Source organism: Periplaneta americana, chromosome 5 (assembly GCF_040183065.1).
Source record: "Periplaneta americana isolate PAMFEO1 chromosome 5, P.americana_PAMFEO1_priV1, whole genome shotgun sequence".
Taxonomy (NCBI): Eukaryota; Metazoa; Arthropoda; class Insecta; order Blattodea; family Blattidae; genus Periplaneta; species Periplaneta americana.
The window spans coordinates 194,209,978-194,236,174 of record NC_091121.1 but is presented as its reverse complement, the minus strand read 5'-3'; the positions used below and the strand labels follow the sequence as shown (position 1 = coordinate 194,236,174).

The 26,197-nt window shown below is 37.5% G+C and overlaps 1 protein-coding gene across 2 annotated transcripts; it reads left to right on the top strand.

The window, feature by feature from the left end:
- The first annotated feature begins 30 nt into the window (after window positions 1-30).
- On the top strand, window positions 31-24,959 carry LOC138700393 (zinc finger protein 226-like). 2 transcript variants are annotated; one of them, XM_069827004.1, is made up of 5 exons: window positions 31-146; window positions 10,046-10,143; window positions 11,714-11,839; window positions 17,666-17,739; window positions 21,746-24,959. In XM_069827004.1, the coding sequence occupies exons 1-5, from the start codon at window positions 110-112 to the stop codon at window positions 22,974-22,976; spliced, it is 1,566 nt and encodes a 521-aa protein (XP_069683105.1). In that variant the 5' UTR covers window positions 31-109; the 3' UTR covers window positions 22,977-24,959. The 2 variants fall into 2 exon arrangements, with proteins under 2 accessions (XP_069683105.1, XP_069683106.1); XM_069827005.1 differs by lacking the exon at window positions 31-146 and adding an exon at window positions 8,006-8,157 and having other exon boundaries at window positions 21,746-24,958.
- The last annotated feature ends 1,238 nt before the right edge of the window (window positions 24,960-26,197 follow it).

The window sequence follows — 26,197 nt, the reverse complement described above, 5'->3', positions numbered from 1 at the left end:
CGTTTGAAATACCATGCACGTCTGCACAAAACAATCCAGTGAGACTTCAGAAAATGTTTGAGCAAAGTACTCTAGCTAGTAAGCGATAAATTCTGTCATACTGGCGAGGATGCATTCAAACACGATGTGTGGAAAGTATCTGTCATGTAAGTGGAACCTGAAAAGTCGTGTAAGTAAACATACAGACTAGAAAGGATCCCATGCGATGGTTTTGGGGAAGTGTATCTCCCATTCACGATGTCTGGAAATGCATGCACGCCTACGAAAAGTCGAAAAGCAATTGAGGTACGACCGCAATGGAAGAAGTTTGTCCTTTTCTGAGAAGTTAAGTTCTGAATCCACTTTACCTTGTATGGAATTCTTATGCGAATTGTGTGGGAAGTGGTTCATATATCAATTGAGGCGCTTAGAACAAAAAGCAGGAAGTGACATTATTAAAAAATGAGGTAAGTGCGTGTTGTGATAGCCCAAAAGGATGTTTCTTTGGGATAAAATCAGGTAAGAGATCACACTGTGCAGTGCTGCTATATGGGCATCATTTCACCAAACTAGTGTATAATATTTCATTGCATGTAGAACTTTAACTGTAATTTTCTCAAAACTAGGTTTCCGTCACTTACGTGCTGTTTGTTCTTAGCCCCTCAATTTATTTTTTATTGCTATCAACTTTATCGTACCATGAGATGCTATTATTAATTTGTTAAGTCAATAGAGTTCTCTGTTATTTCTTACTAATGGAGAAAAATCTGCTGTGGCATTGAGGATCAAACCCAGAACCTTCAGCTCTACGCACTGAGCTACGCTGGGACTCCATCCATAGCACCGAGTGGAACTCCTCTCATTGGTTTTCCATTAGCTAATCCATAGTTCGACATTACGTCATATATATATATATATATATATATATATATATATATATATATATATATAGCTCACTCTTACCTTACGTTATTTAAACAGAAATCAACAGTTATGTTCTGTTAGACAATTGAATCTATTAGACGGTATTATTAATGCCTTAGGCCAACATACTTCTTTGTTATGTCTTATTAACGGAGAAAAATGGAGCCCTCAGTGTTAATTAGAGCATTCAGTACGTAAAACTGAAGGTCTATTGAGACCGAGCAATGTTATTCTTGGCGTTGAGACACTTCCAAAGGCATGGACTCCAGCATTGTAAGGGGAAAATAAGGTGCCTTGGAGGAATAAAGCCTCGTTAAAGTGAGATCAGATGTCACATTCCGGGAAAAAAAATTATAACTTTTCTGGCAAATAATTACTTGCGCACTTCTGCGTAATTTGGTAAAAATATTTGAATAATTTGTAATAGTAATTGCTTCTAATTACGTAATACGTTTTATCTGACAGACGTCTTTCTCTAAACCCGCACCATTGCATTAAAATATAAATAGTGCTGAAAATGTAAGCTTTCCTAATCTTTACTTTCTCCATCATTTTCTCGGATGTCAAAAATTCACAACGCAGGTACTGTTTATTAAGAAACTCTTCTGTGCATGAATATTAATATTGATCATCGTGGCGGCCAGTGCTCTGTAAGCAAAGTTTACTCTTCGACGAAATGGCTTTGAATAGTTGTTCTCTAGTGGTCAAGTGTGATTTTTGTTGTCAGAAATTTCAAATTTTAACAATTACTTCTTTATATATTTATTTATAAATTATCTCTCTTTTACAAAAACGATAGCGAAATGTTTAAATTAAATTAACATGTTAATGTGTATTATACGATGAAAAGAAATTAAGTATTTTGTGGAAACTACAGGACATATTATTCAAAGACTCCTATTGTTTCCGTCAGTTATATTATAAACAAATTATCACTCTATATATTGCAAATTTGTAAGATGAAGAAGTTCAAGATGATGTCAAAGGACTTTTTGTGTCCACAATGTTTTTATTCACTGCATGAATTTTATCGATTGACTTGTCAATCCGTACGTGCTGTATGACAGCCGACAATAAATTATATATGATATGATATAGTATGTTATAGTACAGTATGTTATAATATATGATATAGTATGATATATATGATGTACTATGGTATGATGTGATATGATATAGTATAGAATGGTATGGTACGATATATATATATATATAATATAGTTTGGTCTGATATGATATATGATATAGTATGATATAAAATATGATATGGTGTGATATGATAGACTATGATATTAGTATAGTAAGGTATAATATGATAATTTTAGGTAACGGTGTTACAGTATTGAATAAGCTTTTAGAAGAAATCATAGATCACAAGAATGATAGAGTGACTGAGAAGAATATGGAAGATTGTGAGAGGCGTGTGCAGGACCAAGCAGTGTTGCAAGTTATAATAAGTTACTACCAACTTAAAGGAGACTATAGCGAGTGGGCGTAGAAAAGAACGTGGAGGTGATGAGACAGAATAGTCCATCAAATAAAAAGACGATAAAGTAGTTGAACTAAAATCGCAGACTTTGCAGAAAATAGATGATCTCAAACAATACCAGAAGCATCAGTGTCTGCGAATTTTTGTTGAGCCCGAGGAAAGTGACGAAGAGAGACAAGATCGTCAAAGATATGGCGAAGAAAATCGATGTCGAGGGCATTGACAGGAGCCACAGAGTAGGCGGGAATATTGATGGAGTTACATGTCCTGTTATAATTAAGTTTGTTAGCTAAAGGATGCGAAGCGGTCTTCAGAAACAAAAATAATCTCAAAGCCACTGGTACAACGATCCGCGAAGACCTCACAATGTGTCACCAGGTATGGCCTTGCCAATATGTGGACTATGGATGGTCTAATACATGTTAAAGATGGGAGTTCTAAGTGAGGTCTTATCTGTATTTGTGTTATAGTTTAAAGCGTGAAACAGAAATAATATTATTAAACATATTTAACCTTTGTGTTCTTAGCCAGCACTCATAACAAACAATCTTGACTTCTAATGTGTTGACGATGCAAAGCTAACCGCAGACGCGTTAAAAGTACCGTGGCTTATTATCTGACATTACGGACAGTAGACGAAAAAATTCACCTACTTAGTGAATATATGTTATCATAATTTGGCAAGCACCCACTCGCCTAGACAGACGTGTTAAGAGAACCACTGCTCCCTGGATGACTGCTGAAATCAAGATCCTGATGACGATAAAACTGACGTAAATCTTGAATGTTGTACATATTTACGACACAAGACTACTCAGACAATAAGGAATGCAAAACTCAGACTTTCCCATGAACTCATATCGTCACACTCAGATTTAGCCAATCTGTGAAGAAACTTACAAGAATAGGTTTAGGATGCAGCAATACGCAGGGACTCCCGTACCAGAGTGAAAAGTCTCACTTTCTGCACGTAAAGAACATAAAGCATTTTTCGATCAAAACTGAAGGAGCAGATCAGATTGGAATAAAACTGCTCCAGGAAATTATCGACGTAATAATACCAATATTTACCCAAATTTTTAACTCCCCGATAAACTTCTACATACCCTAGACTTTGAAAATAAGCCCTCGATAGACCTAGCCTGAAAAACAAACCTCCTGAATCCCCAAACGACTATAGATCAATCATTGTCTTGGCACCTCTGTCAAGAGCACTGGAACATTAGTACATAAGCAACTGACAGACTACCTGAATGAGCATCGCTTACTTGATGACTATCAGTCTGTTTTGTGATTAGGACACAACAATACTACTAAAAGTGATAGAAGACACTTGAGCTTGATTCGACTATAATTTCGCCAACGCCAATATATGTATCACCTGTGGTCATTCTTCCGATTGACGAACCGTAAAGGTCGGAGTCCCTTGAGGCTCGGTTCTTGGACCGTTACTTTTTATAGTATACATAAATTACTTAACAAACTTGTTAAAATATTCTAAACACCTCCTATATGCTTATCACTTATCTTACATTTTTGCTCCCGAACTTGTACAGAATTAATGAAGATCTAATATCTGTAGCTCAATGGGCACAGAAATTTGGACTCAGGCTAAATCCAAATAAATCGTAGCTATAATAATGGGACACCAACGAGCATTAAATGAAACAGATCTGATCACAATATCGAACACAGAAATAAGTAATACCTCAATTACATATAGGAGAACAGTGAAAAATTTAGGAATATGTTTGGACTGAAATTTAACTTTTCAAAGTCAACTGACATTCCGTAAGAAATTTTTCAATTGGTTATTTTACGACGCTTTACCAATTGCTATGGGTATCTAGCCTCTGAGTGATATGAAGGTGATGATCTCAGCAAAATGAGTCCAGTGCTGAGAGTTATCCAGCATATGTTCTTATGGGTTGAGGGAGGGAAAAATCTCAACCAGCTAACTTGTCTCAGTCAGGATTTCAACGTGGACCCGCTCTTTCAATGTCAGGCACGCTAACCCTTATTCTACAACAGTGGACCCATATGTAAGAAAATATTTTCTCTGATTTATACTCTCAAACACTTGTCCAAAATTCTATCGCTTAGTCTCGAATTGAATCTCATTGAAACATCAATGAAGCCCCTTTTCGAATATTGCGATTCTCTATTAACGAACCTAAATAGCACTGATCAGACTACAGCCCGTTCACAATACCTGCATTGGTTTTGTCTGTAACATTAGAAAATTCGATCATGTAACTCCATCACTAAAATTCTCTTAAATTCCAATTAAAGAAAGAAGACTTTCCATTCCCTATTATTTACTATTTAACCCTCAAACAGAGTTGTGAGGCCCTTTCGACACCAGGCAAATTGTACACCTCTGACATTCCTTAACCCTTGCTTTCTTTCTCTAAATCTTTTGTGCACCTTTTCCTTTTGTGAAGCTTAATCCATTGGCTTTGTCACTGACCAGCAGGTACCGTTGTTTATTTCCAGTAATAGCTAAAATATTGAGTGGTTACTGGTATCCTTTTCGACCTCATTGTGTATCTAGTGTACAACCGACGAGTTTTCTTAGTGGAGTGTGGCTACCATTGCACGTAAAAATGTATCAGTGCTCGATTCTGGTTTCCCACGCTTTGCAAACAGTTGTAGATGAAAGTGAAGGCAGTGATGTGAGGACGAAAATGATCCGGACTATAATTCCGAACATGCCACGGATTGAGAACAAGATTACGACTCGGATGGAGTGGATGAAGACGTAAACCAATCAAATGGGGATTCATTGAATTTCTATGGTAAGAATGCATGCAAATGGTCGGCTACCGAACCGAATAGAAACAGAAGAACACCAGCACACAATACTATAATGAAAGTTCGTAGCCTACACTGAAAGCAAAAGCTAAAAATTTAAGGAATTCGTGCAATCCTTTACAGGCATGGGAATGTTTATTCACAGAAACTGTTATACCCGCAAATGAGCAAATTAGTTCCTACAGAGCAAATTTTTTTGATAAAACTCGTACAGAATTCAGAGACACTAACGCAGTAGAGCTGAGGACACTTTTCGGGTTCCTACATTATACAGCAGTTTTCAAATCAAACCATGGAACTCTCGATTCCATGTTTGCAACTGATGGTACAGGAAGTGATATTTTCCTTGCAGGCAAACATACATTTTCTTCCATTTTGATGGTTTTGCAATACGAGCAACAAGGAAGGAAATTCATCCATGTGCAGCAGTGTCGTATATTTTTCACAAAATGGTTGAAAACTCTCAGGGTTGCTATAATATCTGTTCTTATGCCTGTGTAGATGATATGCTAGTAGGTTTCCGTGGCCACTGCAAATTTAGGGTTTACATGGCTAGTAAGCCGGAGAAATATGGGCTGAAAATTATGATTTTGTCTGATGCCAACACTAATTATCTCTTGAATGAATGCACTGAAAGAACGTAAACTAACTTATGTAGGAACGATGCGAAAAAACAAGAAAGACATTCCGCAAGAATTTCAGGCAAACAGGAAACGTAAAGGAGGCTCAACTGCATAATATGGTTTCCAAAATGACCGCACTATAATTTCTCACGTGCATAAGAAAGGAAAGTCTTATTTTGCCAACATGCATTATTCGGTAGAGAGATCCTGAGACAGGCAAGCCTCAAATTATTTCCTTCTATAATAGTACAAAAGGGGGAGTAGATTGCCTTGACCAAAAGTGTATTACATATAGTAACAGCAGACGAACCCGAAGATGGCCTCTGGCAATTTTCTATGCAATTCTGAATATTTCTGTCAACTCTTATATAATACAGACATCATTCAAGGACTATATTAATAATTACTTCTTGTGGAATAATTATGTCGATCCTTACCAAATAATGTTCAGGTAACATTACAGCTAATATTTGTTCGTGAATGAACAGTGGTCTGCAGTGAGCGACAATTGATGCCCCTGATATAATTCTTACCACTTTCTTTTGTAGAATAAGTATCTTATTTTACTAGCATTACCTCACGAATATATTCCATATTTTATAATATTACCAAAGAAAGCATAATATGCACTTTTTAAGAATTCTTTCGTGACTAAAATTTTTAAACATTTTAACAAAAAAATAACTCCAGAAGCTCTTACATAGACCAAATCAACATGATCATTCCACGAAATTTACTGTCCAAAATAATGCCTAATACATTTGCCGATTAAGTCATGTCACCATGGTTAAATGTTATGATTTTATTTAACGACGTCGCAACTGCAGGGGTTACATATATCAGAGTCGCCGGATGTGCCGGAATTTTGTCCCGCTGGAGTTCTTTTACATGCCAGTAAATCTACTGACATGAGCCTGTCGCATTTAAGCACACTTAAATGCTATCGACCTGGCCCAGGATCGAACCCGCAACCTTGGGCATAGAAGGCCAGCGCTATACCAACTCGCCAACCAGGTCGACGTCACCATGGCGACTAGTTGACAATGTAAATAGAGTATTCTGAGTTTTATTAGCGTTAAGCTTTAAACCGTTAGCCTGAAACCACTGTAATGCTTTTCCAAATGCGATGCACATATGAGACTTTACCTCACCAATATTACTCATAAAGCCAAATAAAGTCGTATCATCTGCAAATAGAACCGATTTACAAGTCACGTTGATCATTATCAGAAACAGCAATGGCTCCAGCACAGATCCCTGGGGGACCCTGGATTTCAATTTGACCATATCAGAATATTCTCCCTTTAAAAAACAGCTTGAAGTCTATTGGTCAAAAATTATATGATTAAATTTAACTCATCCCCAATACCATAATACATTAATTTGGCAATCATAATTTCATGTGACACACAATCGAATGCTTTAGACAAGTCACACAGTATATAACTATAGTATTTTTACAAACATCGAAATTAGAATTGAATTATGTTATACTTAACGACGGTCACAACTGCCGAGGTTATATCAGCGTCGCCAGTGTGTATATTTCTCAAAAGTAACTTAAGTGCACTTATACCCCTTTGTTTCTGACCCCCTCATTGTCTGTTGTTAGCTCTGGCTCTCCTACCGAAAAATCGTTAATGTGTTTCTGAATCTGTATTACGCTTTTATGTAGGTAACATAAAAGTTAATCAGATTCCTCCTCAGGTGAATGATATGAAGGTGATATATTTGATCTACTCAATATACATTTTCTTGGCTAAACCTCCTGATACGATCATCACCTATACTTGTTTTATTTTGCAGATTTAATTTTATTCTCAGTAAAGCACTTACAAGTGCACGTAACAGTTGATTTCTCTGCTACAGTAGTAAAAGCAGTGACATTTTGATTTCTACCTCTGAATACATGCATTAGGGTCATTTTTAGGGAACATCAAAGTTAAGCTAAATCTTAAAGAAAAAGAAATAATATTTCTTTGGGAAGTTTCAGAGAAAATATACAAATTTAAGCTTCTAACATGACTTCTTTTTAATACCGTTACATTTTTGGGAGGATTTCGATTATGGTCACATCTCCCGATGCCTCGAATTCTGCTACAGTTTGGCAATGGCGAAATCGGCCCTTAGTCGATCTGAATTTCTAATTTTGTAGTATTTTTGGATTGGTTTCCTTGGTCACGGCTCTCTTGATCGTAGTGGAAGCTGTTTGTTCTCTGGACTCGTGTATTTTACTGTAGACGTGTACAATACCTTCATGCTGAATGGGGAAGTGAGGACATCGCTAAATATAATTGTGGTTCATTTTCATGTTGATACTTCATAGGGGTGAGTAGCTATATATGATTTTTGCACCAAATTCACTTCAGGAGCAAAATGTAAAAATAATGAGTAGTGGTTTGAATGAGTCGCCATCCTTTTCTGTTTACTTTATTTAACGACGCTGTATCAACTACGAGGTTATTAAGCGTCGATGGAATTGGTGATAGCGCGATGTGGCCGAGAATTTGCTATAGATTACCTGACATTTGCCTTATAGTTGGGGAAAAGCTCGAGAAAAACCCAACCCGGTAATCAGCCCAAGCGGGTCGCCATTCGTTGCATGTTTCCTTCTTCATCTATTAGGTGGCTCCCGATTCGGCGTAGCAGTGACGGCAACATTGCAAACAAAATAGATCAGGTGTGTGATATAATGTGAGAATCTAAGTTAGGTTAGCTTAGGTGTATAGTATTATTTGAGAGATTACGTTAGATTTGATACGTAGTATTATGTGATAGGTGAAGTGTGAAGTATTATATGAGTGGTTAGGTTAGGTTCATATGTCATATCCATCTGTCCACCCATAGAATAACCACAAGTCTTAAAGGTATTTTACATAGAGGCATAAATATGTATAATAAAATTCCAAGCTCCATAATAAGTAGTAAACAAAAGAAGTTTAAAAGCATGGCCAACAGGTTGCTGCTGCATCGTATGCCATATACCGTAGAGGAATTTATGTCCTTAGACCTTGCAGAAAGTGCCTACTAATGTGTAATTGTATCATGTCAGCAGATGTCCTGCAATAACAAAGCTACAAATTCATAAATATGTCCATAGTATAATCAGAAACTAGATTAAGACTTAGAAATAAGATTGACGAAGCCATGATTTGTAAAGATCTTTATGGTGAATAAATTACTATTACTACTATGGCATCCCGCGCACGCCATTCTTCACAGTTGGTGGCACTGAAAAATCCATCAATCCCTTCCTCATATTAGACTGCGACCAACGAGTTTATATTACTAGTGGCATATATAACTCGTGGGCTGCGGCTAAATACAGGAACACATTCCACCAAACGTGTGCATGCGCGGGAATGACGCCACAAGCAGGCGATACATCTAACAGAAAAGTGCTGACACACCTGACACTAGTAGCCCATATTACTTATCTGTATAACTGTAGACAGGGGCTGAAGACCCCCATTTTTACATTAAATCTATAGTGTGAAAGAATAATCCATCATTGGCGTTCGAGTGTGACACTAAAATATTGTTGCACTGTTTGTATGACAATAACTAATATTTAAAGTAACACATCCTTTATATTGTATTGGCAAGTTGCAACAATTGACCGATGATTTTAAAAGAAATTGTGAAATTACCAGTAATTAACTAGATAAGTGCTGCTAATTTAATTTGGGTCGGCATCTGTTGGTTCACTCTGAAAGGACAGAGACCTCAGTTTGCAATGGTCGAGGTGGGCTCCGCCAAGTTGGTGGCCGGGGGATGCAATGGTGGCCCTCATGCTCTTCTTTTGGAACATTAATCGACTTATCACCACCCAGCCATTTCGTTCTCTCTTTTTTCATCGTTATATTTCTCTGTGCCAGTCACCATTGCATGCGGAATGCCCACCACATCATCGCAGCCATTTTCACTTTTCCATCCCTGCTGTGTTGTTTTTGCCACGTCTGCCTACATGCCGGGATTTGTTGCCTGGTGAGGCAACATTCTTCTTCCTCTTCTAATTATTTATTTTTATTCTTAGGTTAAGTTTCTTAGGCTTATAACTCCCGTCTCACCTGCGGGGATCTTTCCCATCTCCGTTGTTCTGTCCCACGGTTTCGAGTGCGGCTTCTGACTTGTGTGGCACTCAGCAACAAAACGATCCTAATAACCCCTTTTCACATTTTGTAAATTAATGTAATTTCTTCATTACCTTTTCCAGTTGTGATGGATGTGATCAAGACAGAACCAGGAGTCCAACCATTGACTATGCAAATAAGTGATAATATGTTTGTAGAAGAGAAGAAACCTTTACCAGAGGTAAATAGAAATGTCTTATTACTTGTGTCAAGTATGTGACACACATAACAACCTCTTGTATGGTAGAAATTTTTCATCTTTCACTTTACATTCAGCATTCAGCAGACTAAAGATAATATAATCAAGCCTAATTACTCGATCTGTTTGTCGTCATGTGATAAGTACAGCTGGGATATGCATGTACTAAAAGTTAAGAATGAGTCCTCGTATAGTTGAATGGATGTGATATCTGTTAGGGGGATTTTGAAGTCTAGTTTACAAGACTGAAATATAATGACGCTGTTATGCAACCATTTTTCTTCAGAAAAACTGTTCATATTATTTCAGTTCCCCACTACAGGTAGTCACAAAATCCATATTTAGTTCTGTTGGTGGAGTTCCCGTGTAGCTCAGTTGGCAGAGCGCTGGTACGTTCAACCAGAGGTTCCGGGATCGATACCCGGCCCCGGAACAATTTGTCCCTTGAAATTATCCAAATCTGCTTTACAGGAAGCTTTACCTGAAAGACTAGATTTACATAATATATACGTCACTCTGTACGTTAACAGAAAACCACAATTCCAAGTCACACAGAGTTTGTGTGCACTCGATGTGGGTCTCTGGCGTTTCGTCAACCCACGCGAGTTGTGTGGATATAAAGGGAAAAGTTGAGACGGTGTCGGGTGGAGTTCCCGGGTAGCTCAGTTGGCAGAGCGCTGGTACATTCAACCAGAGGTCCCGGGATCGATATCCAGCCCGGGAACAATTTTTCCCTTGAAATTATACAACTTTTTAGAAATATAAGATTTTCGAAATTGCTGAAAATATTACTGAAATTTCTTGCAGTGTATCATTACATAATTAAATTATTATTACGTTACAGCTGATAATTTAGACATAAATCGATCATAAAAATGTTAATAAAGCACATAAAATTAACAATTTTATGAACGAAGTTTCATAAGAGGTACAACAAAGTTATTTCATTTTCAAGTGTACTGCCTAGGAATGCAATTAAAAAAACAGGCAATAAAACTGGAAATCAAAGGCAAAGGTGCTTTGGTACCGCTAACCTGTATAATGCATTTATAGATATAGCTTTCTGTTTTCCTACTAGTTACGAGTACTTTATTATGTGTGATGTGGCAATTAAAGTATTGCATTAAGATATGTAAAAAAAGATTATGAATTTTGTGTGAGGTTTTTGACATTTTGATTCAAATTTTGACGTTTCTCGTTTTCATGTTAAAAAAATGAAAGAACAGGAAATGTCCATACAGATTGGGATTCAGGGCATTTTAGTTAACGAAGAATACTCGTATAATTTAGATCACCACATTAATATATATACACACATGATTCTTTTAATTATGGCTTTCGCTAATTTTGACGTTCTTTTTTACGTTTTTATTTTAAAAAATTAGAAAAAGCCTGACATTATGAAAATTTAAATACAGATTCGGATTCTGGGGATTTCAGTTAACTAATAATTATTTTTGCTCATGAAGCAGAAAAACGTTTGTCACGTTCAAGTATAGTGCAGTCTGTTACATTTTAAACAACAGAAGTGAGTTGTCTGTGTGTTGAGCAGGAAGGGGTTTCATTGGATCTGCACACAACCTGGATTAAGACAGAGTGCGAGGACCCCACAGCCGAGATGCAATTTGAAGAAACTGCAAGGCCATACGAATTCTGCACAGTGAAGTGTGAAGCTGAGGTGAGGACTGCCCTGGCTCTTCTGCTTCCAATTTTTAACTAATATTATCCTTCGGAATATATGATTTATTGCTTTCAAGTGTTAAATACTAGGTTACAGTACCCTGTTGACTAGTTTCTGCCTGTTGTGGGGTATCTGCAGAACTGAGTGGTCCTGGTCTTCACGCCTTCCGAGAGAGAGAGAGAGAGAGAGAGAGAGAGAGAGAGAGAGAGAGAGAGAGAGAGAGATTTATTTTTTCCCAAAAAGTGTGAGCACACCCTAACAGGCTCAAATTAGTCAACAAGGTCCCATACTATTATTTAACACGTGAAGCAATAAACCATATAGTCCGAAGTGATGTAGTGTTAAAAGTTATGTAATCAAGATGTACAATATTATCCTTTCCACAAGCACTGTCTCTATACTTCTGTACTTCACGCATGAGAAAGCCATTTACATTCTCAAAATACTATTGCTTGTTTCTTTGTTTGTATATGTCCTAAATGTGATCAGTGATTTAATTTCATTATTAAATATATTTATGCTCGACCATGCCGAAATGTAATAATTATACACCTGGTAGCAGTCCTTTAATGCATGTCATTAAAATACACCTGCTCATTAAAGTTCAGGTGTTTTCAGCCAATGACAACTCTGCTTACAGGTGTTCAGCCAATAACAAGTCAGCTTTGTACCGTTATAAAACCGCAAGTATCGATTATTCTCGGATATGCAATCGAAAGAGAATTAGCGAAAAGTCACGGAGGCTGGAAATCCAATACTGTCGCGGAAGGTTATGTTCTGTTACTATAATAATTAGCGTTAATTGTAAATAATATTCAAATAAATTCAATTTTCATCTCGTTTTTCAGTGTCGAATTCAATAATCAACGTTATATCAAGTTTAACGGATTACACAAGGTCAGTGACATTATTGTTCCTCGGAAAAAATCAATACTTTCGCGTCTGCGCACATCTCACAATTCACGACCTAGAACAAGGTCACTTCCGATCTTGTCAGATACAAATAAAATGTATACATCTGAATACCGGTAATTTCAAGTTAGAAATATGGTCGAGCATAAAAAGTCGTATGAAACTCGCCTATAATGGTAATTAAGAAGCTCGTTTATGCTCGTTTCATAAACATCCATACTCGCTTCTTAATTACTATCATTATAGGCTCGTTGCATAATGTATTATTATGTAACAGTGGCGAAGCTAAACTTTAAATACTGAATAAACTGAAAAAATCTGCTTACCTTATATCTTTTTATATAGCAGATGTTTCTCGGATTTTCTATCAACATTTTTTTGTGACTCAGACCCCAAAAGAAGATGATGACCACTCATTTTCTTTCCAAACAGAATACAGGTATAACAGTATAACTTACTTGTTTCAGAGCACCCTGTTAGCCAAGGATGTTTTTGTAGTATGGAAATTGAAATTTTATATTTTGTCTTCCTCCATCCACTGTTTCTATATGTGAATATAATGTCGATCTATCTTTGGAAGCACATTTTATTTCATATGCCTAGGTTGAAAATAGTTTCTTTTTTAATTATGCAAATAATCACCTCAATGTTCTCTCAGTATGAGCCATTTTCCACAAGCAAAACATACTCGCATGCACTTTCATGCAACGCATTCGCAGAAAACCAGAGTAGTGAGGAGTATTATATTGTGGTTGAGGCTAGCCCTGCATCCTGCTACTGAGTCGTAGCAAGTGTCGCTGCCTGTGAACAAGGCCATCGCGCCTCGCTACGAGGCTTCTGCCACAAGCCTCTGGCAGTGGAGTGACTACCAAGTGTTACAGTACATCGTTATTACGAACTTTTACTGATACTAGATATAATAACTCAAATTGTTTGGGTAAGCTAAGCCTGAAAAGTCTCTTAAGAGCTTTGCCACTGATATATATACACACACACATTGTGGCACATGTGTTTAATATTTATGTAGAGAGTAATCTTCCCTTATTCGTGATATCTGTGTCCGCAGTTTCAGTTATCCAGGATTAACCTGGGTGATATTCCTTCAGTATTCCAGTGCCCAGTGTCTTAATGTGACGAGTTTTACAAAAAATCTGGAATTTAGTCACATCTTGTATTCACAAACTGTACCAAGTTTCTTTTAGAACTATGAAAGAGGTATAAATTTGTTTTAACGCACACATTACGCAAAAATAGTTGATTGTAAAGAGTCTGTGTCCTGGGGGGGGGGGGGGGGAAAGGCTTTGAAAATTATTTGTAATAGAATATCATTCATGTTTTCAGTTATTTCGTTTCCTTTTTTATTTAACTGCAACATTATACCGGATTATGTTAGCATAATTTGTAGAGCCTTAATTACGTGAACAGGTTTCCACAGTTCAAACATGCTGTACAGATGAATAGCCTCGTCTCACGGAAGAATACAGCTATCACTTCAAGCAAACCAGTTTGTTGAATGTAATTCAGTACAGACTTTGAGTTATTACAACTTTACTAATATTAAAACCTCTGTCACCATTTGGAGATAGGAGACATACTATCCAATGTCACGTGAAGAAGTGGATTCATATCACTACATTCTCTTGATTGTAGTGGCACAGTGTTATGCCACACACGTGGTGAGCCTCAGTTGGAGTGTCAGATATGCCGTGTAGCAATTATTATGGTCGAATATATTTGATTGCATTGTATAGAGAATTCCACGTTAAGAAAAAAGCATTGAGCATATGGGGCTGTTCCATCAAATGATCAGTTGCCATAGAAATGCCTGCCTACCACATAGCTTGTACAATGTACTAGGCAAGGCCCATAAAACCAATGCTTTTTTCTTAACGTGGAATGCATGACCATGTCCGTCGTCAATATGCAATTCGGCCGTCTCTACATGGCACGATTTTTATCCAGTACAGGACTGACAGGGTGATTTGGTTTTTATTGACCAGTTGTTGCTTATTGTAAATCCCGAAAAGACAAAGTATATGGTTATGTCTTGTGACGAGAATATTGTACGAAATGGAAATATAAACATTGGAAATTTATCTTTCGAAGAGGTGGAGAAGTTCAATATCTTGGAGCAACAGTAACAAACATAAATGACACTCGGGAGGAAATTAAACACAGAATAAATGTGGGAAATGCGTGTTATTATTCGGTTGAGAAGCTTTTATCATTCAGTCTGCTGTCAAAAAATCTGAAAGTTAGAATTTATAAAACAGTTATATTACCGGTTGTTCTTTATGGTTGTGAAACTTGGACTCTCACTTTGAGAGGGGAACATAGGTTAAGGGTGTTTGAGAATAAGATGCTTAGGAAAATATTTGGGGCTAAGAGGGATGAAGTTACAGGAGAATGGAGAAAGTTACACAACATAGAACTGCACGCATTGTATTCTTCACCTGACATAATTAGGAACATTAAATCCAGACGTTTGAGATGGGCAGGGCATGTAGCACGTATGGGAGAATCCAGAAATGCATATAGAGTGTTAGTTGGGAAGCCGGAGGGAAAAAGACCTTTAGGGAGGCCGAGACGTAGATGGGAAGATAATATTAAAATGGATTTGAGGGAGGTGCGATATGATGATAGAGAATGGATTAATCTTGCTCAGGATAGGGACCAATGGCGGGCTTATGTGAGGGCGGCAATGAACCTCCGGGTTCCTTAAAAGCCAGTAAGTAAGTAAGTATGTTGCTTATCTCTGGACCCTTTACATCCAGATGTTATATTTGTTGTTTTAATTGTACTTGACATTTCAGACCTTCTGCATCCGAATATTTTATAGAATTTTGTAGTTTTCAAATCCGCCAGATAATTTATTTCTGGTGGTATTTGTTTTATTGTTTCTTTTTTAAACACTATCTATAGAGGATTCCAGCTTAAGAAAAAAGCATTTGTCTTATGTGCTTTGCCTAGTTGCCGCAAGATGCCTTCTTTAGAAGAAACAGTGAGGTATAGTATCTCTATCTCACTCTCTTCCAAACACGTACAGTGTTGTGCAAATCAAGCTTTCAGGTATAACTCCCTGTAAAGTTAATTTGAATAATTTCGAGGGAAAAATTGTTCCGGGGCCGGGTATCGAACCTGGGACCTTTGGTTAAACGTACCAACGCTCTCCCAACTGAGCTACCCGGAAACTCTACCCGACACCGATCCAATTCTTCCCTGTACATCCACAGACCTCAAAGTGGGCTGACTACCGTCAAGTTTCCGGGTAGCTCAGTTGGGAGAGCGTTGGTACATTTAACCAGAGGTCCCGGGTTCGATACCCGGCCCCGGAACAATTTTTCCCTCGAAATTATTCAAGTACAGTGTTCTTGCAAGTTTACCGCATAAGATAGGTAAGTCGGGTCTGCTGTAAATTAATCATAAATAGGCATTTAAATACAGTTTTAGGCACATAAAGATACAATTTCAGGCAGCTAAATATACGATTTTAGGCATCTAAATGTTTTTACCCACTCAAACTACAATAAGTATAACAATGCAAATAATTAGTGAATATTAAGTATTACGGCATACAATGACAAAGACAGTAGAAAAATTGTGATTGGAAACTTTATTCTCATCATGTCTTAAATTATGAATAGTTTTCTCATTGCTCTCTATGGCTGCTGATACATCTCAATATTACAGTTAAAACTAATTAATCTCCTATTAACACATTCATAATTGACTTTGATTATCTAGGCCTAAATTTTCTGTTTTGAGTTTTTGCCTTTTGTTAGAACCACTTTATAAGTGCAGAATTATCTTTCCGCGCGTACTGCTCTTTTGTATGCCATCTGTCCACTCACGTGCTCAATAAAACTACTGTAGTTACTTTCCGGGAATTTCTTCATTCCTTCAACCAAACTATTGCAATATCTTTGAGCCTAAACTTTCTATTCAATTGCTGCACTACAAATAGGCCGTCACGCAGTGGTTAGCTTCTGTGCCTTCCACTGTTAAGTGCAGCACACGTCTTCCGTTTGTAAGAAGTGCTTGTTATACAGATTTAATATGTTATGCAGCACACGTTTTAAGTTACATACCTAATGTGTTTATTGTTTTGTTGATAGTTATAAATGCAGACAGTGTTCCACATATCTTGACAGTGTGAAATCTTGGCCTCAACTGTACTGCCCTGTTCAGTTCCACAGCAGGGCTGTTTGGCAAGAGAGCTGTGGGCTATTCCACCAATTTAGCTGTTACCCAATTATTCGAAAATTAAATGTACGGTAATTTTAGGGGTGCAATAATATTTTAGCACACGAAGTCGATCTAGTTTGCCATGAAATGGTGTTCAGTGAATTAATTGCCAATTCTGAAGAAAAGACTTGTAAATAGGTGATGGAACAGCCCCAATACTTTCAATTCTTTTTCTTAAAGTGGAATCCTCTATAGGGCCTAAGAACTGGCCATTTTTATGATTTCTTACGAATCACCTTAATGGTAATGCTTTTGTGTATGCCTCGTTTTAAATGTGACGCTTCCTAGTTCGTGTTAGCATTCCGCTTACCTTATTGTTTGTGTTAATGTTTTTGAAAGAATGTTAGGCTAGGGCACAAATAACCATAGTAGCTGACGCGCCCTTTTTTAAAACTCTTTAACTAGCTACGTTCTGTTCATAATTTTGCCTGGAAGAAATCAAACACCAAACATAGGTATAGATGCATTGATAATAAAAGCAATAATACAGCCCATGCAAGGACAAGGCCAACCAACTTCTGGCCTCATGAAAATATGCCTGAAGAACTGTCTTCTTTCAGTAAAATTCCCCGACAATATTGAAATTCAGGTTAATACCATAGAGCAGCAATGACCTAGTTTGGCTAAGTTGCACCTTCTCTTTATATGGTTCACTTTCCATTTCAGGAGGAATCTTATGACTTGGACACAATGAAGAAGGAGCCGAAGCTGGAAGTAATAATAGAGGAGATTGAAGGCAGGTGAGTGTAGTGTGCGAGTCTTCGCTTCCTTCTTTCATTCAGTGAGGTAGACTTAAATATATAATTTGTTGTTGTTTTCTTCCATATAATTATATCGATGTAATTCTTGGTCTGAACAATTTACTATATTTCCGGCACAAGATATCTCACGACTACTGACACCACACTGCTGCTGCCAACTGTTTGTCATTTTCCCTTAGATGTCTTCCTTTTGTCTTGGCCTTAATTTCTGAATTTTATTCTTTATGTTTTCGACTGTCTTCGCTTGGACTTTCTACAGATTGTTTGTTTGATACGCCCTCACCACATGGCTAAACCAGTCTGGTGTTATATTTTATTTATGATAGCATTTTTCTGTTTATGCTACAATTTTTAAGGGTCGATTTCTAAAACGAGGTCTAGACTATGGCCGTGGCTTTAAACCTCGTTTGGACTTATAAAACGAGGTCTTTCTCATTTTTCTGAGCCATGGCTCGAAACCATGATCTGAAGCAGAGACCACAGCTGGGGTAGGTTTAAAACCACGGCTTCATGTGTACAAGATGGAGGTGGATGATCAGCTATGTGATTATAGAAGGAAAATTTCTGTCTACGGGTATTAGAGTGATGAGAGATGGGAATGATCCTTTGTAACTGTATAACGACGATAGTTTCAGGCAAATATTTCGATTTTCGAAGGAATTAACGCAAAATTTAGCAAGAATGCTAAATAATAATCTGCAACGAAATGCAAGAGGTGGCAGTTCACAATTTTTACACGTTCTTGTTGCTTTGAGGGAAGTAAGATATTATAGTTTATATCAATTATACCTTTATGTCTACAAGACGATATAACTTAATTTTTAGTCTTTACAGTAGTTTTGGACATCTTATTTAATACTGGAAAATGACGTGATCTACAGGAATATGCAGCAAACGTGATTTTGTTTTCTTATTTTAAGTTTTATGCTTCAATGTAATACACCTATTGTATATGAAAATAGAACCATACTACATTTTAGTTTCAATTGAAATTTTAATCCTGTTAATATTTAGGTTATTAATTCCTTAGAACTGGGTTTTCAGGCAGTTAGTGTTGGTAGCAGTCAGGGGCGTATTTTGCGGGCTACCGGCGGTAGCCCAAGGAAATTACAAAAGAAAAAGTTTATAATATAACATAATGTAATAATTTTGTATTATTAGTTTTACCATAGTAATTAAAATTAAAGTAATTGTTAGATATATTTTGTGTAATAATAGGGTCAGCGGTAGCCCAAACCCTTTAACCAGTATACGCCACTGGTAGCAGTTATGAACAAATGATAAACAACAACTTAAATGCTCGATTTGTGCTAATTATTTGGATAATTTCATTTTGGTACCAAAAAATCCGATCCCTATTAAATACTAAGTAATGCTAGTATTTTAACGCACATATATTCTGTAAATTAGTAAATATAACAATACCTTAGCTGGGAACAAAAGATTGTGACTTACTGCAATTCAGTAAAAATATTAATCCCAATGTTCATTTCTTTCTAATATCGAGTTTACAGGAATAATAATCGATTCTTAGCTGCGTTGCCATATATAAAACCCATGAACCTCGGTTTCTTCTCAAGCCTCGACTCGACTTCGTTTTAGAAATCGCATAAAGATTCAGAACTTGATCGGGTTTTAAAAGCCGAGGTTTGGCACTATGATTTCGTCCGTGTTTTAGAAATCGACCGTAAAATGTTTGTTGTCTTTATGACTATAAGTGCATTTCACTGACTATATTCTGATGACTCTTGTAAGTTTCCTGGCTCTTTGCCACTCACTTTTTACATTAGGTTCTGGAAGCTAACAGATGCTGTGGATTTTTATACATGTTCTTGCATAGGTTACCCATTGCATGAGCCTACTATGAATGGCTGAGCAGTATCTACGAAAAAGTCCAATACTGCTTTTTCATCATGCTTTGTGTCACACATGAAGTTAAGTGTTTTCCCCAAGTGTCGGGGGTGGCTTGTTCTGAGGGTTAGCCCCTACTGATATTATCTGTACACTTTCTTTTGGTGTCTTGTGAAATTAAATATACCATCACTGGATTATACAGGCAGTTCACATTTTCTAGTCAGAACAATGGCACATGTTCTCAGTCTCTTGATTTAAATAAATAAATAAAGATTTCATAAGCAAATAAGTACCTAAAATCTAAGATATAATTTTTTAAATTCTTAATATTTGAACTTAAACCACTGTATTATTAATAAACAGCCTACCCCATGATAATGTGTAAGTTGTGAATGCTTTTTTAAGTTCGCTGTGAAGCTTCGACTGCTTTTCCAGCAATGCACAATTTACAACGAAATTAATCATTTTTGCCATTTGCATTGAAAAATTCAAATACATCCTTGTAAGCTGACCAGCACATAATCTTCTCTGCTTCCTTCTCCATGTCCAAAGCAAAACTATTCAATTGAGTAATGTAGGAAATCGGGCGTTATTCCTGAGTCACGTGGCTCCAGTACCGTATTCATTGTTGCATGTAACATTTTCAAGTACCGTATTTGCTCGCGTAATTTGCCCCCCCCCCCTCGCGTATTTTGCGCACCCCAATTTTTAAGGGATTATTTTGAACTTTATTTTTCCTCCATGTATTTTCCGCACACATTTTACGTACATATTTTTTTCAATGTAGTAGGGATTTTCCTTCCCAACAGTCCATCGTAGATCATTCACCAGCAACTGAAGTACCTGCTTCAGAAAGAAACCCCAAAGTCCCGCTACTTTAACAATGCTTGTCCTTGGTAGAGACAAGTTACCGGTATAGAAAATTAGCCCTACTGTAAATACTTACCTATACATATACTAATTGCGATAAATTCAGAACAGAACCTCTTATTTGAAAAATCCGCATATTTTCCGCACCCCAATTTTTCAGTGGCCAAAGTTAATTAAAAAGTGCGCAAATTACGCGAGCAAATACGGTAAATAAAATATAATTGAGAAGGGGCGATTCTAGTATTCATTAGAAGTTTATTTCTAACAATTTAAAGGAAAATTTCTGGATTTGCACGACTATTTTAATATATTGTGTAGCAGATTGAATTATGTAAACTCAGTTTTGGCTTTTAAGGAACCCGGAGGTTCATTGCCACCGTCACATAAGCCCTCTATCGGTTCCAATCCTGAGCAAGATTAATCCATTCTCTACCATCATATCCCACCTTCCTCATATATCTTCCCATCTACGTGTCGGCCTTGAATTATGTAGAGTACAATGAAATATAAGGACTTGAGAGCGAAAACATTTGTCTAAGAACATTTAATAATGATAGTTTCAGTGACAGAAACTGTATCAGATATAATTTATAAATGGAATGAAACTTATGGCATAGGTTACCATATTGTAAAATAAGATATTTGCTATTGCTTACAAGCAAACATTCTGATGGGGGCAGATAATAAAAGTTAAATTTTTTCCTTCCACCATGTTAATAATGTCAAAAGAAGAGCTTATACAAATTTTGGCCACTCGACCTCTATTACGAGACCATCCAGAAAGTGGTTTTCCCTGGCGTCGGTTACAGAACAAAGCACAATTTCACGGAACGATTTATTGAAACAGATCCAGCAATTGTTGAGCTATTTGGAATTGAGACATTTGTCATACAATGGGATAAATTTTTATATCCTTGTGTCGTAGAAGTCAGCATTGGGATTGAAACCAGCATTTGACAGCTGTCTGCACCTCTGTCGATCCCATAATATGACAAATGTCTCAATTCCGGTGGTGAATATGTTGAAAAATAGCTCAACAATTGCTGTGCCTGTTTAAATAATTTGTTGCAATGAAATTGTGTTTTCTTTCTGTTAACGGCTCCTGACGAAGTTATTTTTTGCGGTCCTAGTTATTGTGGTCGAGTGGCCAAAATTTGTATGAGTACTTCTTTTGACATTATTAACATGGTGAAAGAAAAGAAGTTAACTTTTTTATCTGCCCCCATCAGAATGTTAGACTGAAGGTACGTTTTCCTTACAGCATTGCAGATACACAGAACGGTGGTGTGACGTCAGATTGCGACAGTAATGCCTTTCAGCAGAGCATTACTTCATGGCAGAATTCCAGAGATTCATTATCGTATGAGGAGCGACCCTGCACAATGTCTGATGACCCACATGCATACAACGAATTTCTGACAGGAGAAGACCAACTCAAGACAGAAGCCTTCACCTACAGACATGGCGGCTCAGTCGGCAGTTCAGTCGGTTGTGTTGGTTCGCAGTCCCTCGGCTCTCGTACAAGCGAAAAGGCATTCAAATGCGAAGAGTGTGGAAAATTTTTTACGCGATCTGGAAGTCTGAAAATCCATGCGCGCCTACACACTGGTGAGATGGCCTTCACGTGCGATGTGTGTGGGAAGTTTTTTACGAAAGTGGGACATCTGAAAAGGCATCAGTTAATACACACCGGCGAGAAGCGTTTCAAATGTGACGTCTGCGGCAAGTGTTTCATGGAATACGGACATCTCAAACGCCATGCATTCCAACACACCGGCGACAGACCTTTCAAATGCGAACTTTGTGGAAAGGGTTTTTTAGAATCTGGATGTTTGAAAAGACACGCATTGCTACACACAGACGGAGGGGCCTTCAAATGCCAAGTTTGTGGAAAGGGTTTCTTGGAATCTGGGTGTCTAGAAAAGCATGCATTGCTACATACAGGCGAGGGACCATTCAAATGCCAGATGTGCGGAAAGTGTTTCTCGACGAAGGAAAATCTGAATAAACACATACGTACACACACGGGCGAGAAGCCATTCAAATGTGGTGTGTGCGGGAAATGTTTCTCCGAAGCCGGCCATCTCGCAAACCACACTCGCGTGCACACGGGCGAGAAGCCTTTCAAGTGCGATGTGTGCGGGAAATGTTTCTCTACGAAGGAAATTCTCAGTAATCACATGCGCACACACACGGGCGAGAAGCCATTCAAGTGCGGTGTGTGCGGGAAATGTTTCGCAGCAGCGGCCCATCTCTTAGGCCACTCTCGCGTGCACACAGGCGAGAAGCCGTTCAGATGCGATGTGTGCGGGAAATGTTTCACTCAATCCGGAGGTCTCAAAATGCATTCAGCCATTCACACAGGCGAACGACCGTTCAAGTGCGATGTCTGTGGAAAATGCTTCTCGAGATCGGGAAAACTTAAGTCGCATTCACGTCTTCACGGTGGTGAGAGGGCACTGCAGAATTTGCTTACAGACGGAGACAACTAAAGTGCAGTAGGCCAACTGCATAGCAGATTGACATTACGTGACAACCGTGTGAGGAACAGACTAGGGCAAACCCTACAAGTCTACTGCATGAGCACTGCGAAAAGGGATAATGCGAAATTATACATTTATGCTCACTTACTTACAAATTGCTTTCAAGGAACCCGAAGGTTCATTGCCGCCCTCACATAAGCCCGCCATCGGTCCCTATCCTGTCCAAGATTAATCCAGTTTCTATCATCATATCCCACCTCCCTCAAATCCATTTTAATATTATCCTCCCATCTACGTCTCGGCCTCCCTAAAGGTCTTTTTCCCTCCGGCCTCCCAACTAACACTCTATATGCATTTCTGGATTCGCCCATACGTGCTACATGCCCTGCCCATATCAAACGTCTGGATTTAATATTCCTAATCATGTCAGGTGAAGAATACAATGCGTGCAGCTCTGTGTTGTGTAACTTTCTCCATTCTCCTGTAACTTCATCCCGCTTAGCCCCAAATATTTTCCTAAGCACCTTATTCTCAAACACCCTTAACCTATGTTCCTCTCAGAGTGAGAGTATACATTTATGCAGACATGACTATTCTATCCAATTCTCATAACCTGCTTCAGAAAGCTTTAGAGGACCTGTTAAAATAGCAACTGCGACTGGGCTCAGAATGAGCGAAGGAGGTACCATCATAATGGTCTTCAGGAGATGAGGTAGAATAATGCCAAAAGGAGTATTCAATGTAACAGACTGCTTTTATCGCATGTAAAATAATTCTCCTGTCTTGGCATCAACCTGCAACCACAAGGAGTAACTTTCATTAAACAAGTACCATAAAAATGACAAGTCCACAATCAGCAGAGTAGCGGTAAATGACATACCGGTATCTAATCTGAATAAGATCTCGGTCTGGACAGCGCTCGTTCTTTTCAAAGTGAAAATACTTCCAATTCTGATCTATTGCATAGGAATCGTGTGGGAACACCTCGCAGAATCGGTAACTTGCACGTTAAGGACACGTCAAAGCAACGTACCGTAAGCAAGGCTAACTTCGGCCACTTTGTACTTTTTTTATGTGAAGGCGATGATTGAACTTCACAATTAAACTAGAGTAGATTTTGTAAAGTCTGCTAAAGACTATTCTATGAGAAAATAAACGTCGAATAATATTTTGACTTCTAGGCTATATAAAAACTTCAATCTTGACCGAATTTGTCCTGTAAATTGAAGTAGGTTATTTTACGGTGCTTTATCAACATCTTACGTTATTTAGCATCTGAATGAGATGAAGCTGATAATGCAGGTGAAATGAGTTCGGGATCCAGCACTGATAGTTACCCAGCATTTGCTCATATTGGGTTGTGGGAAAACCACGGGAAAAATCTCAACCAGGTAACTTGCCCCGACCGGGAATCTAACCCTGGCCACCTGGTTTCGCGGCCAGACACTCTAACCATTACTCCACAGATGTGGACTTCCTGTAAATGGGGCAACCATGTAAAGTATTTGAAAAGGCGGAGTTACCCGCATTTGCCGTTACTTTGGCCAATTTAAAACGTTTTGGACTGTTTTCTAAAGGCCTAAATTGTTTCGGAATTAAATTGGGTTAGGAAATTAAAACAAACTAAATAATTCACTTTATTACAGTAGCAAGAATTACTTAACTACTGTTAACATTTAACAACTTTCTTCTGCTTAAGATTGTTTATCAGATCGTACTGCAGTATGTAAACACAATTTAATTATTTCTACAGATTTACAAATAGAATGTAACTAAAAATATTGTCACAATTTCTTCAGACGATATCAGAACTATCTGTGATACTTCTGAAAGTGAATCTTCCACGTCTTATGAGAAGTTTTTGCCGCAGTTTTCGAACAGTTTGATTACTAATAGTATTATTGATGTTTGCAGATGGAAGTAATGTATGAAATGAAACATTTTGTGAAATAAAAGATTTCAGAAATATGGAATTTGATTTCTACTAATAGCTTGTTCTATAAGCAACATAGGTTTATTTTTCAGACTTTCCTAAGTCTTCACTTACATCTGTATGAAAAACATCATGTTCATTCCATCTGTAGACCTATATCAAGCGGAGGACTCTAAATACTTCACAGATGTGCCAAACAAATTCAAATGAAATATGCAGACACTAGGAGCGTCGAATTTGTTTCATCAATTTTTGTTATTTTTCTCATAACTTGTCATTTTGACTTAGACTAGTTTGGCATCTACCAACATAACACGCGAGACGTGCAGAACAAGTTACTGGTGGTAGGCCTGTTGCGTCGAGTGGTTCAACAGTGCATTAGAATATACAGGTAAGTACCAAACAAGTAGGCCTATCTATTTGTGGCTGCTAACTAAAAACACGTGTTTATAAATATATACATCTCACAGAAGCCAATGAAGCAAAAGAAAACTGCCCCATCTTGTATGTAGCTTTCCTGGAGAACTGTCAAATTTTACAATATGTATAATTAACTTTTTTTGTCATAAATTAAATTTGCCCTAATTCCTCTCTTGATAATATTATGGTAAGACTTGCAATGAAAATTACACACAACTCCCAAAACACTGATCATCATTCCATCAGTACTCTGCAATCACCCCAGTCTGCGAGATCCTGAGCCAGGTCTCTAGAATAAATGCAAAATTGCTGCAAATCGTACACGTTCGTGTTTAATAAAACTATTAGGCTATTATTAGAAAGATATTATACTGAAATCGAACTTGCAGGATTCAAATTTGTTAGTTACAGCTACAATATATAGGACTACCTGTATGTGTTTATACAGCACCAATAGAAGATTTTAAAATGTTATAAGGAATTACCGATAACAACTACTGATGGTTTATTAGATATGAAAGTTGTTTTAATTCCTATTCCTCAGAATAGTTAGGCGTAATCAATGGTCTGTCTAATCACACATATCCAAAGTGTGTAAATGGAAGTGACTAATTTCGAACTGAAGATAAATAACTACAAAATAGTTACTAAAGGAAGGGTAATAATTTATTATGTGTTAAACAATGGCCACACCATCTTCAGGGCACATAGGCATTTATAAAAAATTATCAACTCTTATGATTGACATATTGTCACTGAAAAGGGAAGTATGTCTCCTGGACCTCTATTGTGGGAAGATGGCCTGGCCAATGCTTACTACATAATTTTCAGTGGAAAATGTTTGAATTGAAAGCACTTTTGTTCATATAAACTTTTT

Bases quoted from the DNA above. Each gene is read 5' to 3' on its own strand.
- LOC138700393 (XM_069827004.1), top strand. From the start codon at position 110: ATGCATTCAAACACGATGTGTGGAAAGTATCTGTCAT. The intron at 147-10,045 runs GTAAGTGGAACC...TACCTTTTCCAG, and splicing joins GTGTGGAAAGTATCTGTCAT to TTGTGATGGATGTGATCAAG. The intron at 11,840-17,665 runs GTGAGGACTGCC...TTTCCATTTCAG, and splicing joins CAGTGAAGTGTGAAGCTGAG to GAGGAATCTTATGACTTGGA.